The 16,224-nt window shown below is 46.6% G+C and overlaps 1 protein-coding gene across 1 annotated transcript in view; it reads right to left on the bottom strand.

Moving 5' to 3' along the window:
• Positions 1–13,545: 13,545 nt before the first annotated feature.
• Bcr (BCR, RhoGEF and GTPase activating protein) overlaps positions 13,546–16,224 on the bottom strand; it is a 118,746-nt gene continuing 116,067 nt past the window's right edge. The window contains exon 25 of the mRNA XM_013351189.2: positions 13,546–16,218. Coding sequence (XP_013206643.2) covers positions 16,129–16,218 — 90 coding nt within the window. The 3' untranslated portion in view covers positions 13,546–16,128. The remainder of the gene's footprint in view (positions 16,219–16,224) is intronic.

Raw genomic sequence — 16,224 nt, 5'->3', positions numbered from 1 at the left:
AATTGTACTATACTTAAATATGTTTCAAATAAGCTGCCCGGTGTCAGGCTCTAGAAGCTTGAACCGACACTGGCTACTGAATTGTGTTGCACTGGATTGCATTCATTACTCTGCTGCTCATGGCAGTTTCAGAAACCCCTGTAGTGATGAGGTTCTCCACACAGAGAAAAGGGGAAGCCATATCAATGACTCCAGATAGAAACCATGACTCCACTATTCCCTCTTGTGACACATCCTTCCCACCCTACATGAGCGACTCTCAATGGGACATCAACTTCTTACCTTTCTCAAGACACAGCTCTCCTCTCCTGTCTTCCCCCAGACACTTCCTCAGCTTGGATAGTTTACCACGCTAGATCGGAGGATACACAAGAGGCCGCTTGCATCCTTCTAGCTCAAATCATTTCTTATTTTTTAACCTGCTGTCTTATCTCTACAACCTGACAATGTACCTGCATTTGTTTTGAAAATAACTCAACATCTGGCAACCTCCTCAGATATTAAATTCTCTTTCCATATTCCCTATAGACCCCAGTCATCAGAAAAGGTGGGCCATGCCAGGGTTCTTTACAAGCAATACTTCACAAAGCTAATTCTTCAGTTCTCCTGTCCAGTTCTGCCTGTGGCTCTCCTTCATTTAAGAGCTCTCTCTAGAAAACATCTTGACTTTAGCCTTTCAGACTTAAGTATAGCAGGCCCGTCACTATATGCCCTCTCCTTAGCCTCTCACCCTTCCCAGATGTAGTCTGATCCTATTGGTCGACCACTACCTTCCTCTAACACTTACTAGTAGCCCCACCCCATACGCTTTACTTCGTGTTATTCTTTTGGTTGTTATTGAGTGCTAACTATATCCATAAGTATATGGGGCCATCCACTGGGGCATGGGCAACATACCAGTAGCCACATCCTCGAAGGGGAGGGACTCTCTCTTTTATCAGTCAGCAACTGCCCTTAGCTCCTCCAACCAAAGGTAGGGGTGGTGTCCATACTTGAATGTTGACTGGCTTGACCTTGTGTAGGTTCTATGCAGGTAACCACAGCTGCCCTGAGTTGATACGTGCAAGAGCTATGTCATGTCCAGAGTCCATATTTTTATAGCTCCCCTCCCCATCCACCAGCTCTTAGAGCCTTTCTGCTCCCTTTCCCTTGATGTTCCCTCAGCCTCGGAGGTGGGTGGGAGTGGAGATCCACACCCATGATTCATCCACAGCTAAGCACTCACGGTTATCGATCCCCAGCACTTTGGCCAGTTATGAGCCTCCACATTAATCACCACCTACTGCCAAAAGACCAAAAGCTGAGAGCAACGCAACCCTATGGGTGTATTAGTCAGGGTTCTCTAGAGAAACAGAACCAATATGTAAGTAGATGTCATTTATATAGCCCATATATATACATAATTTATCTATCCCATATATAATTTGCGTATGCCATATATAATTTATATAATTATATAATATATATATATATATATATAATTTAGGCTTACAGGTTGTGTTCTGACTGTTCCAACAATGACAGTCTCCTGATGGGAGGTCAGGAATCCAGTAGTCATTTGGGCTGTAGGCTGGATGCCTCGGCTGGACCTCAGTAGACACCAGAACCCCGAAGATGCAGGCTCTAATACAGTGAAGGGATGGACTTGCCAGCAAGAGTGAGAGAGCAAACAGGCAAAGGGCAGCAGCTTCTTCCTTCCCTGCAGGTCCTTTACATAGGCTGCACCTGAAGGGATGGCCCAGATTTAAGGTAGATCTTCCCACCTCGAAAGGTCTGGATTTAAGGTGGGTCTTTCTCCTTCAAATGATTCAATGGAGAAAAATTCTTTGGTGCTGGAGAAATGACTCAGAGGTTAAGAGCACTGGCTGCTCTTCCAGAGGTCCTGAGTTCATTTCCCAGCAACCACATGGTGGCTCATAACCATCTATAGTGGGATCTGATGCCCTCTTCTGGCATAAAGGTGAACATGCAGATAGAGTACTCATCTATAAAAAAAATATATTTTTAAAAAAAGTTCCTCACAGGTGTACCCAGACATTGGGGTTTTGGTTCATTCCAGATGTAGTCAAGTTGACAACCAAGAACAGCCGTTAAACATGGATATAAAGATAAATATTCAGAAGTAGTTTGGCAGCATGACCATTTAGAACAGCAATAACAGTATGTTCTCCTACCCCAGAGCATATGATCTCCTCAGTCAAGGCTTTCGACCACATTTGCATTACCAGCCATAAAATCTCGTGTGGAGCAAGCCTCATATTCAATCTGAAAGTGGTTGGTCACCCCCGTAACCTTCAGGACACTATTTCACTGGTTGACACATCTTTCCAGACAGGTTGGTATTGTGCTTATCTGGGGGCCAGGCCTGTGTATAACCACTGATGGCGTCTCCCCCACAGCAGCCTTCAGAGTCCTGCCTTCACTCCAGAAGCTAGCCAGCAGGAAGAGAGGCTCTTGGTTAGTCGAGGTTGGTTTCTCTTTGTTCAGCCTCCAAAGTGAACAACCCTATTCAGCAAATAGGGTCTCACCATCTACTTATGGTGAACAACCCAGAGCATTGGCAATATTCATAGACATTCTCTCCAAACCAAGAAAATTCGGTGTGCCCTAATAGAAGCCCATGTGCATGATAAGGGGGAGTTGTGTGTGAGGAGGTCAGAGGACAACCTGCGGGAGTCTGTCCTCTTCCCACCTTCATGTGGGTTCTAGGCATCAAATTTGGTTAGCCACCCTTGCCGAATTAAGTGCCGTTACCGACGGAGCCATCTTGGTGGCCCCAAGCAGTGCCTCTTAACAATTAAAAGAAGGTTGGCAAGTTGACTCAGTGAGTGAAAGTACTTGTCGTGCAAACCTGATGGCCTGAGATTGACCCCCTGATCCACAACGGAGGGAGAGAACTGCTAAAAGTCATCTTCTAAATTCTACATGCTTGGTACGGCTTCAGAGTCAGCTCCGTCTGCAACACTTAGGTGCCTTCCTCTCCTGCCCTTTGTGATCATCAATAAACCAAGTGAAGATGTCAACTGCAAGGCTGGAGAGATAGCTCCGTGGTTAAGAGTACTGGTTGGTTGTTCAGAAGACCTGGGTTCAATTCCCAGCTCCCACATGGCAGTTCGCAACCACTCGTAACTCCAGTTCCAGGGGATTCAATGTCCTCTTTGAACCTCCCTGGGCTCCTGCACTCATGTGGTGCACAGTATATACATACACAGGCATACACACATAAAAATAAACAAACCAGCCTGTAGTGGTAGTACACACTTTTAGTCCCAGCCCTCGGGAGGCAGATGAAGGCGGACACTCTGTGAGTTTGAGGCAAGCCTGGTCTACAGAGCAAAAGTTCCAGGACAGCCAATGCTACAGAGAATCCCTGTCTCAGGAAAAGAAAAATCAACTGTATCTCTGTAGAAATACTTGATTCTCTTTAGACTTCACAGCCAGTAGTTGAAGTTGTATTCTCTGCTGCTGGAAATATTAGAGCATTTGCTATGGTGTGCAAGACATTGGATTCAATTCTCAGCATCACAAAAATTTTATCATCATCACCATCGCCACCACCATCATCATCATTATTATTGCAGTAACAGAGATTGAATTAGGGCTTCTAGGATGCTAGGCAGACACTTTACCATATATCTAATACCTAGCACTATTTCTTACTTTAAAAAAATTATTTTGAGACAAGGTCTCATTAAGTGTTTACTAGACTGACCTTGCAGACAAGCCCAGGTGTCAAGGAAGTGTCCTAAAACTGATCCTCGTGGCCCAGCACTTTGGGGCTCCTTCCTCAGCCCAGTGACCCACTCCCGTTTGGGGGAGAGCTTTCTCTTTCTTAATGAGCTGTCTCTATTTCTGTTTATTTCTGTGTCCCTGGTACAACTCTCCACCCTGGGACCCAAGAGCCTGGGATTGAGAGCACTCTGAACTCAGATCTGTGACTTGGCACTTCTAAGAATATTTTCCTTGACACTCTGGGCTTTCTTACTGTTTCTCTGACCTCTGTGCTAGACTTCAGAGGCATAACTTTTCTTCATCTCCCCTCCTCTTGGCAAGCACTGGGATTGTTAGCCTGCCCGCCCTGTTTTCCCTCCTCATCTTTTAATAAAATTGTTCTCAAGCTTTCATCTGAATCTGTTTTTAACTTATTTTGCTAATGAGACTAGTGGCCCAAAGGGGAACTTCTGTTTGCCCAGTAACATTAAGATCGTTCACCATGGGGTTGAGGATGAGAACTTAGTGGATAAGAACACTTGTTATGCAAACATGAGGACCCAAGTTTGAATCCCCAGAACCCATAAGTGCTGGACATGATGGCCCCGTGTGTCTGTAATCTCAGCTTTAGGAAATGGAGACAGCTGGATCTCGAATCACTGCTGACAAGAGACTTCAACCAGATTCCCAGACAAAGGGGTCTCTTTTCCATCTTCCTCTCTGCTTCAAAGCCACTGTCCAACCCTGCTCTACCACTGTTTTAGTTGCTCTCTGTTTCTGTGCTAAACATCATAGCCCAAAGCAACTTAGCAAGGAAAGGGCGTATTTGGTTTAGACTTCCATATTTCAGCACTTGAGGTCAGTCAGGGCAGGAACCAAAGGCAGGAATGAAGCAGAGGCCATGGAAGAACACTGTTTTACTGGCTTTCTCTTCATGGCTTCCCTGGCCTGATTTCTTATACAACCCAGGACCACAGGGCTAAGGATGGTACTACTCACAATACGCTGGGTCCTTCCACATCAGTCATTAACGAGAAAATGCCCCCCCCCACACTCCCTACAGGGCAATCGTATGGAGACATTTTCTCAATTGAGGAGGTTCTCTCTTCCCAGATGATCCTAACTAGCACAGGCCCTCTTGGAAGTAAGTACACCCGAAGGGTTCAAAGTTAACAGACCTCGTAAGTACTTTGTTATCTCATTTACTTATTTTTTTTTTTTTAAATCAAGAAAGTGAGAGATGCATTGGCATGGGACAGATGTGGAGCTCAGAGGACAGCCTCAGTCATTGGTCTGCATCCACCTTGTTGGAGATTTCCCCACTGCATGCCCTAGGCTGGTTGCCCTATGAACTACTCAGTATTCTGTCTTTGCTTCCCCTCTCACCATAAGATGATTGGAACCTGAGACACATGCTACCACACACCCCCAAATCAGGAGTTGACATCTCTTCTCCCATCAGGCCTGGTTGGCTCTGTCCTACATCCTTACCTCTGAATTAGGCCAAACTCCACTGCTCAGAATGGGTCAAGCTAAGCAGTGCCTCTGTTTCTCAGTTTTCTCATGCTGAACACTCTACCCTCAGATCCACCCCACTATGACTGAGGCCTTTGGGCCCAGCTCCCTCCACCTATACCCACTGATGGAGAAGCTGGACCCAGCTGGGGCTTCAGGCCAAGTTTTAGTCAGAAAACAACTGTTTCAAACCATTGTCAAGTGATCAGGTCTGAGTGCCAGGTCACAGGCTTGGGATTCTTGACATGTTCCCCTAGAAGGCCAGGGAACTATGGATTATGGGAAATACACAACTTCAGCCAAGGAAAGAAGTGTCACTGTACAGGGACGAGCTGTTTGCCTTCTACAAAACCACTTGGTCCAAACGCAGCATCTGCGAACTGAAACAGGCTCCTCGCAAAGCCCAGTCAAGCTACAGGCAGCCGAGAGCAACACAGAGAAAAACTCAGGCCAGTACATTCACCGCCCTTCACGGCTCAAAGAGATCAGAAATCTTCGTGTTACCAACACAAATCCTAAATATGCTGGCTTTACTTTCTCATAGTTGACTTAAAGGTCACTAATTCTAGAGACCACAATCTATTATTTTCCCACCAGCTTTGTGGTAGAGAAAACCTCTGACTAGGTTAGGAGAACAGTTGCCTGGGTTTCTTTTCAGAGGTCCAAACACTGCTTTGGTCGCAGGTGTAGCTGCAGTAGCATCAGCAGCATAAATATCTGGAAATCTCAAGTTTTATCATATATGTTCATGAATCCCTGAACTCTTTCTGCCAAGATAGTTGGTGTGGAAGGTTCTTCTGTCTATGTGTTGCTTTTATTGGTTGATGAATAAAGAAACAGCTTTGGCCCTTAGCAAGGCAGAACTTGGCTACGCAGGAAAAAAACTAAGCTAAAGGCTGGTAGAAAGAAGGTGGAGTCATGGAGCTGCTGCCCGAGACAGACATGCTGGAACCTTTCCAGTAGGCCACCGAACCTCGTAGTAAAACATAAAATAATAGAAATTAATTTTAATTTAATTTAAATTTGGGTTAATTTAAGAGATAAGAGTGAGCTAGAAATATGCATAAGCTAATAGGCTGAACAGTGCTTTAATTAATTATTATTTCGGGGCTGAGCAGCCAGGAACAAACAAACGACCTCCTACAATAGAAGATGATATCTTGTGTGGTGGTTTGAATAAAAATGGCCCCCATAGGTTCATAGAGAGTGACACTATTAGGAGGTGTAGCCTTGTTGGAATAGGTGTGACATTGTTAGAGGAGGTGTGTCACCGGGGGTGGGCTTTGAAATTTCAGATGCTTAAGTCAAGCCCAGTGTCTCTTTCCTCCTGTTGCCTTTCAGATCCATTTATAGAAATCTCAGCTACCTCTCCAGCACCGTGTCTGCCTGCATGCCGCCATGCTTCTTGCCATGATAATAATGGACTAAACCTCTGAACTGTAAGCTAGCACTAATGAAATGTTTTCCTTTGTAAGAGTTGCTGTGGTCATGTGTCTCTTCACAGCAATAGAAACCGTAAGAGGGCTTATTAACCCAGCCTAGGAAACCAATAAAGGCCTACTTCTTCCTTTGGTTTAGGAGCAGACTTCTTGGTCAAGATATTAGCTTTGCCCTGCTGGTTGAAGCCATGCTAAACAAAGCCTCAGCTGTATTCCCTAACTACTTGGTGCAGTCTCATTCCTATTGCTTCTACGCCAGGCAATGGTGCTTCAGAAACGAGCGGGGCACATTTATATAGGTGTTATGCATACCCCTTACCCTCCATTTAAATCTAAACCTCACACTGGGACCCCAAATACGGATTTGGCAGGGCCACTGGAGCCTCTTTTTAATGGGTGGATTAAGGATGGGTGGCTGACCTAGCTTGCTAGAGTTGCCAGTGCTCAGGCTTTGAGCCTAAAGTCTCAGGTTGGTGCTATGTTGAGATGGTAGAACCTTAAGAGATAGGGCCTTGGAGGGAGAGGCATATCTTCCAGGGGAATTGTGGGATTCTCTTCTCTTCCTCTTATTTTTGTCCTTGGCTTTAGATGTAAACCCTCTCTTCTGCCATGTGTTCTCATAGTGATGCACTGTCTTCTGATAGACTCAAAGCAACAGGACAAATTTATCAGGGGATGAAACCTTTGAAATTATGAGACAAATGGAACATGACTTATCTCTGATCTTTGTTACAGTAACAGAAAGATGACATGCATACCTAGCATTGGCACACACAGACGAGAAACAACGAAAGCAGAAAACCAACTATACACACGTCGTGGTGGAGACACGGGAAAGGAAGGATGATTCAGAGGGCCTCAAGTCGTGTCCCTGAGGTTTTCGGGCATCTCTATTAGCTTGTATACAGATCTTCATTTATACTCTCGTTTCTCATGTGAAGAAAGCAGGGGTCAGAGGGATACATTGAGATGGAGGCCTCAACCTTGGCCTCTGAGTTCTGTGTTCAGTCCCCTAAGTCACAGTCGCTTTCTTGTACTTGAGATTTCTGAGGATTCTGAACCACCTTAAGGTCCCCACACACCTACATGCTCTTGGATAATGATCCCTTCTGAACCACCTTAAGCCTCCCCATGCACCCACATGCTCTTGGATAATCATCCCTTGTGAACCCACATGCTGGTGGATAACGATCCCTTCTGAACCACCTTAAGGCTCCCCATGCATCCACATGCTTTTGGAGAATAACCCCTAAGTTTCTGGGGATCAAACCCAGGATTTTTATGTGCGGCAGGTACGTGTCCCACCATTGAGCCACATCTCGAGCCCCCTCTGTATCCTCTTAAGGTTCCTTCAAGGTAAGATGGTAGATTAGAAGCCTCAACCGTGATACTTGGAAAAAGAAAACAGACGAGATGACACACAATAATCTCTCTTCCTGAATGAGATAAAAAAAAAAAATCTATGAATGAACTTGTTAAGCCAAGTGAAGATATCTGTGAAGAATTAGGTGGGTGCTGCTATTGATCGGCACAAATCAGCACCCAGTTAAACTGAGCTGCAGCAGTGAAATCCACCCAGGAAGTGCCTCTTTTCACACACAGCAGAGGAACAGAAGCAGAAAGCCCAGAAGGACTGAGGCGCCTGGATCCACCTGACAGCAATTTGCCTCACCTCCCTCCACACAAGCACACCCATGGAACACTGTGGATTCTTCTAGAGCCAAAGGCTCTCGTTTGCTTCTTCTACATACAGTCCTGAGCTGAGCTGAGTTGGACCAAACCAGGGAGGGATTTGATAATTGCACCGATCTGTTCACACAGGTGTGTTAGACACTCACTCCAAAAGTTAATGAGGGTGTGTGAGATAATAGGTAAGGGCAACTTGCTGCCAAACTTGATGATGGGTGCAGGGAACTAGCTTCCACAAGTTGTTCTCTGACTTTTACATACAGGCATTCTAGGGTACCCATGGGGCATGCGTGTGTGTAACCAGTAAGTAGTTAAATATTAAAAAATTACCAAAATCAATGGGACCAGTGTTGTTAATTAGCTAGTAGGACATTTGCATAGTGGGCATATCCAACACTGTGGCAGCTCCCACAGTTAATGGTCTACTCTGGTAGAGAGTACATCACACTAGGTACACACAGTTCCTAGATAGGGTGTGATTTCTGAACTCTACACCTCACTTTATCACATTCTCATCTTACTTGAGCATTGCAAATATTTCAAATGAAAGAATACAACTTAGGAAAAAAAATTCCAAGCAATAAAATAACCCCAGATACATAAAACCTAATGTGGTAGTAAAATAAAGGACATGAAAAACCAAGATAATACTACTCCTTCAAAAATTACTAATCCCAAAACAGAAATAAAAAGGCCAGGCAGTGGTGGCATATGCCTTTAATCCTAGCACTTGGGAGGCAGGCAAAGGCAGCAGATCTCTGTGAGTTCAAGGACAGCCAGCTCTACATAATGAGTTTCATGACAGCCAGGAATACACAGAGAAACCCTGTCTCGAAAAAGAAATTACTAATCCCACAGTAATGACCTTCAGTGAGGGTAAATTAGACAAAAATCTAAGACAAATAACTCAAAAGAAGGATCAGAAATACTTTAAAAAAAACTCGAAGAATAAAATTCCAAATGAATTCCAAGAGAACACACACACACACACAAATAGGTGAATGAAATAGGAAGTTGATACAAGATATGGGTGAGGAATTCAATAAAGAAAAATACTGAAGAAAAACCAAACTGAAATACTGGAAATGAAACCCAGAAAACAATGAAAGCTTCAACAGAAAGGACCCAGGAAAGAACAAACTATTTAAACCCAAAGACAGAGTAGAGGAATCAGAACAAAGGTAAAGATGAATTAGTCAGGTGGTATGAATGGAAATTTCAAGACATTTGGGACACTGTGAAAAGAACAAATCTAAGACTCATGGTCAAGGGGCAACAAATTTCATCCTAAAGGTAGGTAGAGAAACAATTTCAACAAAATCATGGTTGAAAATAGGTAAAAAGATGTCACTCCAGATACAGGAAAGATGTAAAATACCAAGCAGACAAGACCACAAAAGAACTTCCCCTCGTTAAACTATAAGTGAATATACAGAACAAACAAAGTTTCTTGACAAGCAAGAAGAATCAACTCAGAAAGGCCAGGCCCTTCAGAATTACAGCATATTTCTTGAAAAGGAACTTTAAAACCAGGATTGCTTGGAATGAGGTATTTCAGACTCTGAAAGAGAACAATGCAATCTAGGCTACTATACCCAGCAAAGCTTGGAATGAGGTATTTCAGACTCTGAAAGAGAACAATGCAATCTAGGCTACTATACCCAGCAAAGCTATGTCAGCCCACACTACTATACCCAGCAAAGCTATGTCAGCCCACACTACTATACCCAGCAAAGATACCTATCATAATAAAAAGAGGAAGAGAAACCTCATGTGGCCACAGGGTCACTGACAGACAGACACATACACATGACATGACAAGAGTAGAAACTAGTCGGGAAGAGGAAGGTATTGATAGGAGTAGGAGGGGGCAAGAGAAGGAAACGGAAGATGAGTATGATTGAAATAGATTTTACACATGCATACAATGTCATAATGGAGCTATTATGTATAATTGATATATAATGTAATAAAAACTTTCAGAGTGAGGCTATAGCTCAATGGTAATGAGCTTGGTGCTTCATGTGATTCCCCAGCAGACACCAACACACACATCCCACTTCAAGGCAGATTTCACTGATGTCCAATTCAGAGCAAAGAGCAGCCTTGGTGGATGCCTCCCCTCCCCGCCTCGTAGTCGCTACCCTTTGCAGCATGAGTGACAAAGCCCAGGGGCTGCATCTTAGGCTAGCGCTGAGCCACTGGCCCACATTTCCAACTCTCCCATGCTTTCTGAGGGCGAGAAAGGAGCTGTCTGTGAGGCAAAGGTGGCCGATTCCAAACACAGTCTTCTTGCAGAAGACTGAGACCCATGTGGGACCAATTTTAGAAAGGGTGTGAACACAAGGAGACAGGAAGAGGTAAGCGAGGACACGGCAGGCGAAGACACTCTCCAGTTTCTCGGGGTCTTTGTAAGGACAGCTGGTGGTTGGAGAGGGGCAGCCATGGCCTATAGATCAGGTCAGCAAGCCCTCTGCCTGCATGCTGTGCTGCACCATTGCCAAGGTGGGGGTGACCTTTATGCCTGCCTTGCTGGCTTCTGTCTCTCTCTGTTAGGCTTTGGGCCCTGGGACTGATAGAAGCATCTTGACTTCCTAGGTGTGTGACAATATTAGCTTTATATGGCTGTGTTAGAAACTTACAAACTACAGGGCTCCAGAAAACCAGGACTGACTTCTGTCTCAGTTCGAGAAGCCAGAAGTGCCGAGTTAATCTGTTGGCAGGTGGAGGCACTGGGTGGCATTTTGGTCCAGTCCGCCTCTCGCTTTGGTCATGGTGCCTCCGGCAACCTTGACAATACTTGACCTGTAAAATTTCCCCTCCATCTTTGCATGGTATTTTCTGGTTTGTTCTTTGAAACATGGTCTTGCTCGACAGCCCAAGCTGTCTTGGTCTTTCCCAGGTTCCATACATAGGACAGGAAAGTAGATTAAGCCTCCGAAGTATTTCTGTAGCTAGAGACATAACCTGGGGAGCTCTGAAGCCTTTCTTGAAATGTTATTACCATCTGATATCAGGCCGGACTGCTGGGTTTAGGGAGTTCTGGCACCATTTTTCCTCAAGTAACTGGTGCCTTTTCTAATTTGGTTACGAATGTGACGCGTGTCTCTAAGAGCTCTTCTCTGTGCATGCCCATCACATCCCTGGCTGGCCTTTCTGTAAGGAGTGGGGGTGATGCAGAACTCTGCCTGGAAGTTGACTATAGCCTGTCAGCTTCTCTCACTCCTATCCAGCCAGATGGGTGGGAGCCAAACCCCAACAGCTCTCTTGACCTCTGCTGGGATCTTGCTCCGCTCTTGCTGGCCTGTGGGCACTCTTCCAGTAGAGGCCATTTGGACCTCTTCAAGAGCAGTTTGTCACCGCCTTGATCTTTCTGTTTATCTTTCCAGAAATATCTGCAAGGGCCCATCTTCAGACCCATGCAACATCTTTTAAGACCACTGGGACACTGAGGTAGAGGAGCCATGGAGAGCCCTTCTGCAATTTTTCTATGACTCTGATAGACCATGATGCCGGAAAATCAGCCTGTGTGCCCCCATCAATAAACACCATTCTGTTCAGGCCAAGGCTGCTGGTGGAGGTCTCATCTAGCAGAAAGTTAGTACATTTGTTGACAGGGAGGCAAGACAGACCCCAGCGTCTGCTCACAGGCAGGATCTGGGATTCTATGTAGAGTGGGGTTACTCCATTTTCCTCCAAGGTAGTGCTTCTCAACCTTCCTAATGCTGTGACCCTTTAATAGAGTTCCTCATGCTGTGGTGATCCCCAACCATAAAATTATTTTGTTGCTATTTCATAACTGGAATTTTGCTATTGTTATGAATCATAATACAAACCTGTTTTCCTATGGTCCTGTGAAAGAATTGTTTAACCCCTCCACCAGAGGTCACGACCCACAGGTTCAGAACCTCTTCTTGAAAGGCTCTTGGAAGTGTTGATAACTTCAGACTTGAGGTACAGTGAATTATCCTGCCCCTGGGTCGTATCACTGACCTGGGTTTGGACAGACCTGGCCCTTGCATGCAGAAGCCTGGTGAGGAGGCAGTTTTTGCCTGAAAGTAAGAGATGCAAAACAGGCTATGAATATACGCATGCGTGTAAGTTTCCCAAACAGGGCCAGGCAGACAATGGAAGAGACCATAAACTAGAACCTCTTAGGGGCTGGACTTAGTCAAATACCAATAGAAGCCCTTCCTGGTCACTGTGAGCACAGCTTCCTGGGAAGGGCGGATCCAAGGTCAATCTATGTACTTGTAGAGTGGGAATGGGGTTAGGGCATCTGAGACCTCTCAGGATCCAAGAGTGAGGGTGCAGCTCTTTTGGTCCTTCAGGGTGATCACAGTCCAGCCTGGCAATCGGTGAATGGAGCAGTGAGAGTCTACTCTGAGCAACCCTGCAGGCCGGAGTCACACTGAAACATCGTATTGCTCAACGCCCCTCCTTGGCTGGTCATTTGCAATCTCTGTCAAGTGAGCCTTGCTCTAGGAAGCGTTAGGGTGACTTGCTAGAGGTACTGTCAAAGGTAATGTCAAAGGACAGTCGGATATGAAAGGCTCTTCCCAAGCCACCACTATCAAAGGAAGAATCCATATCACGTGCCCACTTTCACCAGCTTCAGCTTCCTTATAAGCAGGTTCTGAGGGCAAGGCTAGAGGCAGCTAAGAGTGTCACCTCCTCTACATGCCATACAAAGGTAGGGTCCAGCTGCCCCAACCTGCAATCCCAGCAGGCTAAGGGGCTTAAAACGGGGGTATGGGTATAGGTGAGAACCAGGGCCCGGCAGAGCAGGCAGGCCTGGCTAGCTACCCTATTGCCATCTCCTCCACCTGCAGGGGCAGGACTAACATCCTATGTGGTTCCTCTTTCTCCTCCTTAGCCATGGCTATGTTCCTTGCCCAAACTAGACTGCCCCATGCTTGAGGACTCAGCTGCTACTCCGAATCTTGCAACTGCTTGCCTGGCAACTGCCTGTGGGCACCCGATTCCACTAAACCAGGACTTCCCACCATGGTCCACGCAGGCCCCTTCTCCCCCTCCCTCTCGCCCAAGGCCTGATTGGACAGTGAGGGCGACTGTACCACTGGCACCTCTCTATGCCCGCGGCGTCTAGTTTTGTCAAGCCCCAGGAATGCAGGGGGTTCAAACTCAGAGGAAACTGACCGTCTAGAAACCACCACAAACTGAAGTAGTCTCAGGAGACTTTAATGAGAGTGTCCGTGGGTCCTTCCGGCACAGGGGTAGTACAGACAGCTGAGCTCAAAAGCAAGATTGCAGCTAAGAAACCATCCACCCACTGGGGAGGCCAGGTTATCACCATGAAGCCACACCCTCTGTACCCCGGACCCAGGTTCCAAGGTAAGAAAGTAGCACTTCTTCCTTTAGAGTCTGGCAGCCATGCTTGGTGGACAGTCATGATGGACTCTGGGCCATCACTCTCTCTGCAGACGGAAAGCCAGGTTATCCCGCTCCTGCAGAACACCATGCCTTTTCCATGCCCCACCGTGGCTTTGCCAGCCTACAGGCCTGGAGGGTGTGAGACGGTTAACAGAGACAGCCCCAGCCAGTGCCATCATGGCCTGAAGGCAGAGGAACACTTTTAGAACAATGCAAGAGTGACCATTCCATCATCAAACAACATCTCTATAAATAAAGAGCAACGGAGGAAGGAGAGGCCGAGGGAACGCAAATTGGCACGTTGCTATATTGCTTTCCAGTTCAAGGTGACAGAGGCAAATCAAGAGACAACAGAGGGAGCAGAATCAACAGCTGGGTTTGGCTTTTCTCAGCAGGGTTCCATCTCAGTGGTCAGCGCCACTGAGATGGACTGTGATGGACAGCCAGACTAGAGGAGCCCACTGGGTTCAAAAATGCTCAAGGGCAGACCAAAGGGTGGCTCTGCTGAGAAAAAAAAAAAAGGCCAACTAAACAAATACTGTATGCAGATGGAGACCCTGCAGGGCCTTTTGTTTCCTGCCCAATACGTTGGGCAGGTTCAAGAGCAGACGGTAGGGGAATACATGGCCCTGCCTCTTGGGAATCCCCATGGGTTGTGGAGTTGGCAGATGCTGTACGTGGACATACCCACCACCTTCCACACGTGGGAGGGACCGTGGGGTATGTGACCAGGTGCAAGAGTCCTCTGTGACAAGCAATCTATACCCCCAAGTCATGCCCTTCTGCAGGAGCAGCTTGGGATTCAAGTCTACAGTCTTTCTTCTCTCCCTGTCTACTCCACACCCCTGTCCCACAGCCCTGCACTGGAGCCTTGGCTGGACCAATAAGCTCTATGCTGCCAACGGCTGGTCTTGAACTCACGGCAATTCTGCCCCAGCCTCCCAAGTGTAGGATTCTAAGACCTTTTTAAAATTGATGCAAGGATTTGTGGATTTCTTCCTTGAAAATAATTGGTGGTGTCTCCTTTCTCTTTTTACTCTCTAGGGTGGTCAGGAAGAGACTATCCCAACTCTCGCCCGAATACGGGATTTATTTTTCCCAGATGTTCTCGGAAGGTGGGTCTGCTCCCACCCCAGGTCTGACTTTCTTTACCTTCTTCCCATGTTTCCGATGTCCCAGAGACATCAGAAATGACTCCAAGCAAAAAGAAAGCTGGCTCTCGAAGGAAGACAGAATGCTGCATGGGACACTGCCTGTCCACGGTGTACATTCTAGTATCTTATATCAGGTGTCTGAATCCATTAGGAAAAAAATTAGAAACTATGTATAAAACTTAAAAATATTCAAGTATCAAAAGCTATTTCGGATCAAAGTTTTAAAAGAAGCCACTAGAGCAAGTTGCTGCTTCGGAGCAGAAACCTCTACAAAAGTTAACTGAGTCTGCTCAGTTGAGGGCAAGGAAAGGATGTGATCACGTGGTGTTTATGTGGGACAGAGAGAGTAGTCAGAGCCAGGCCAGAGAAGTCACAGCCTTTGTCAGCCAAAAGGGAGACAGGTGCCAGGTAGGCGATGGGGATCAGTGGACACGGCCGCTCTCCCTGCAGAAGGAAGTGTAAGGTGCACGGCCAGGACCTCCTTTCCCCCTGTGTCTGGTCCCCGGACACTTCTGGGCTGCGATGGAGCATACTCCTGAGAACTGCACAGCTAGCAAAAACAAGAGTGTCAGCCAACAGGAGCCTGACCTACTTCTGCACAGACAGCCTTGGAGGAAGACAAAGCAAGCAGCAAGGAGTCAAGATGCTACAGCGCTGGCTCGGCGGCGTCTCAAGCCCTGGTACACAGACAGCGGAACTCAAAGTCAGGGAAATGGAGATATCCCCACCCACACAGGGACATGGCTGTGGCCCCCACAATATGAAGCAGCAGCAGTGTTTATTCAAGACACAAGAGTGAGGGATCTGGTGGTGTCCCTATTCCCCAGAGAGGGTGCATCGGAACAAATGATCCAGTAGAGATTTTTTTTTTTTCTCTTAAAACTCTTATGATAAATTAGATTCGTAAAAACCACTCTCTTCGCCACCTTTCCCTTGTACGCAGGCTGGCGGATGGGCTGGCCTGGGGTGCCCTCTGGCGGCAACAAGGGAAGAGTACAGTCTGGGGCCAGCCTGGGACTTGCAGACACACCTGGATGGTTTGTATAGGCCCCCTTGGGCCTTGAGCTTTGGGTACTTGTCTCTTGACAGATGGCCCAGAGCTTGGGAATGGTTAAATTACACCACAAGAAGAGTCCCGTTCCCACTCCGGGGATGGATTCTCTTGTCACAGGTTTCCAGGTCATTCTGCGGGCCTCTTAATGAGAGAGACGGCTGATGCCAGGCCTTTAAACTTCAGTGGAGAACAGGATGCTCTGTCTCTTGCTGTCGGGGGCGGGGATGGCCTCCAGCTGCAGGAAGTACAGCAACACTTGGACCTGTCC

This window comes from Microtus ochrogaster, linkage group LG2, assembly GCF_000317375.1.
Source record: "Microtus ochrogaster isolate Prairie Vole_2 linkage group LG2, MicOch1.0, whole genome shotgun sequence".
NCBI classification, from domain to species: Eukaryota; Metazoa; Chordata; class Mammalia; order Rodentia; family Cricetidae; genus Microtus; species Microtus ochrogaster.
This window is presented reverse-complemented; position numbering and strand designations above follow the sequence as displayed.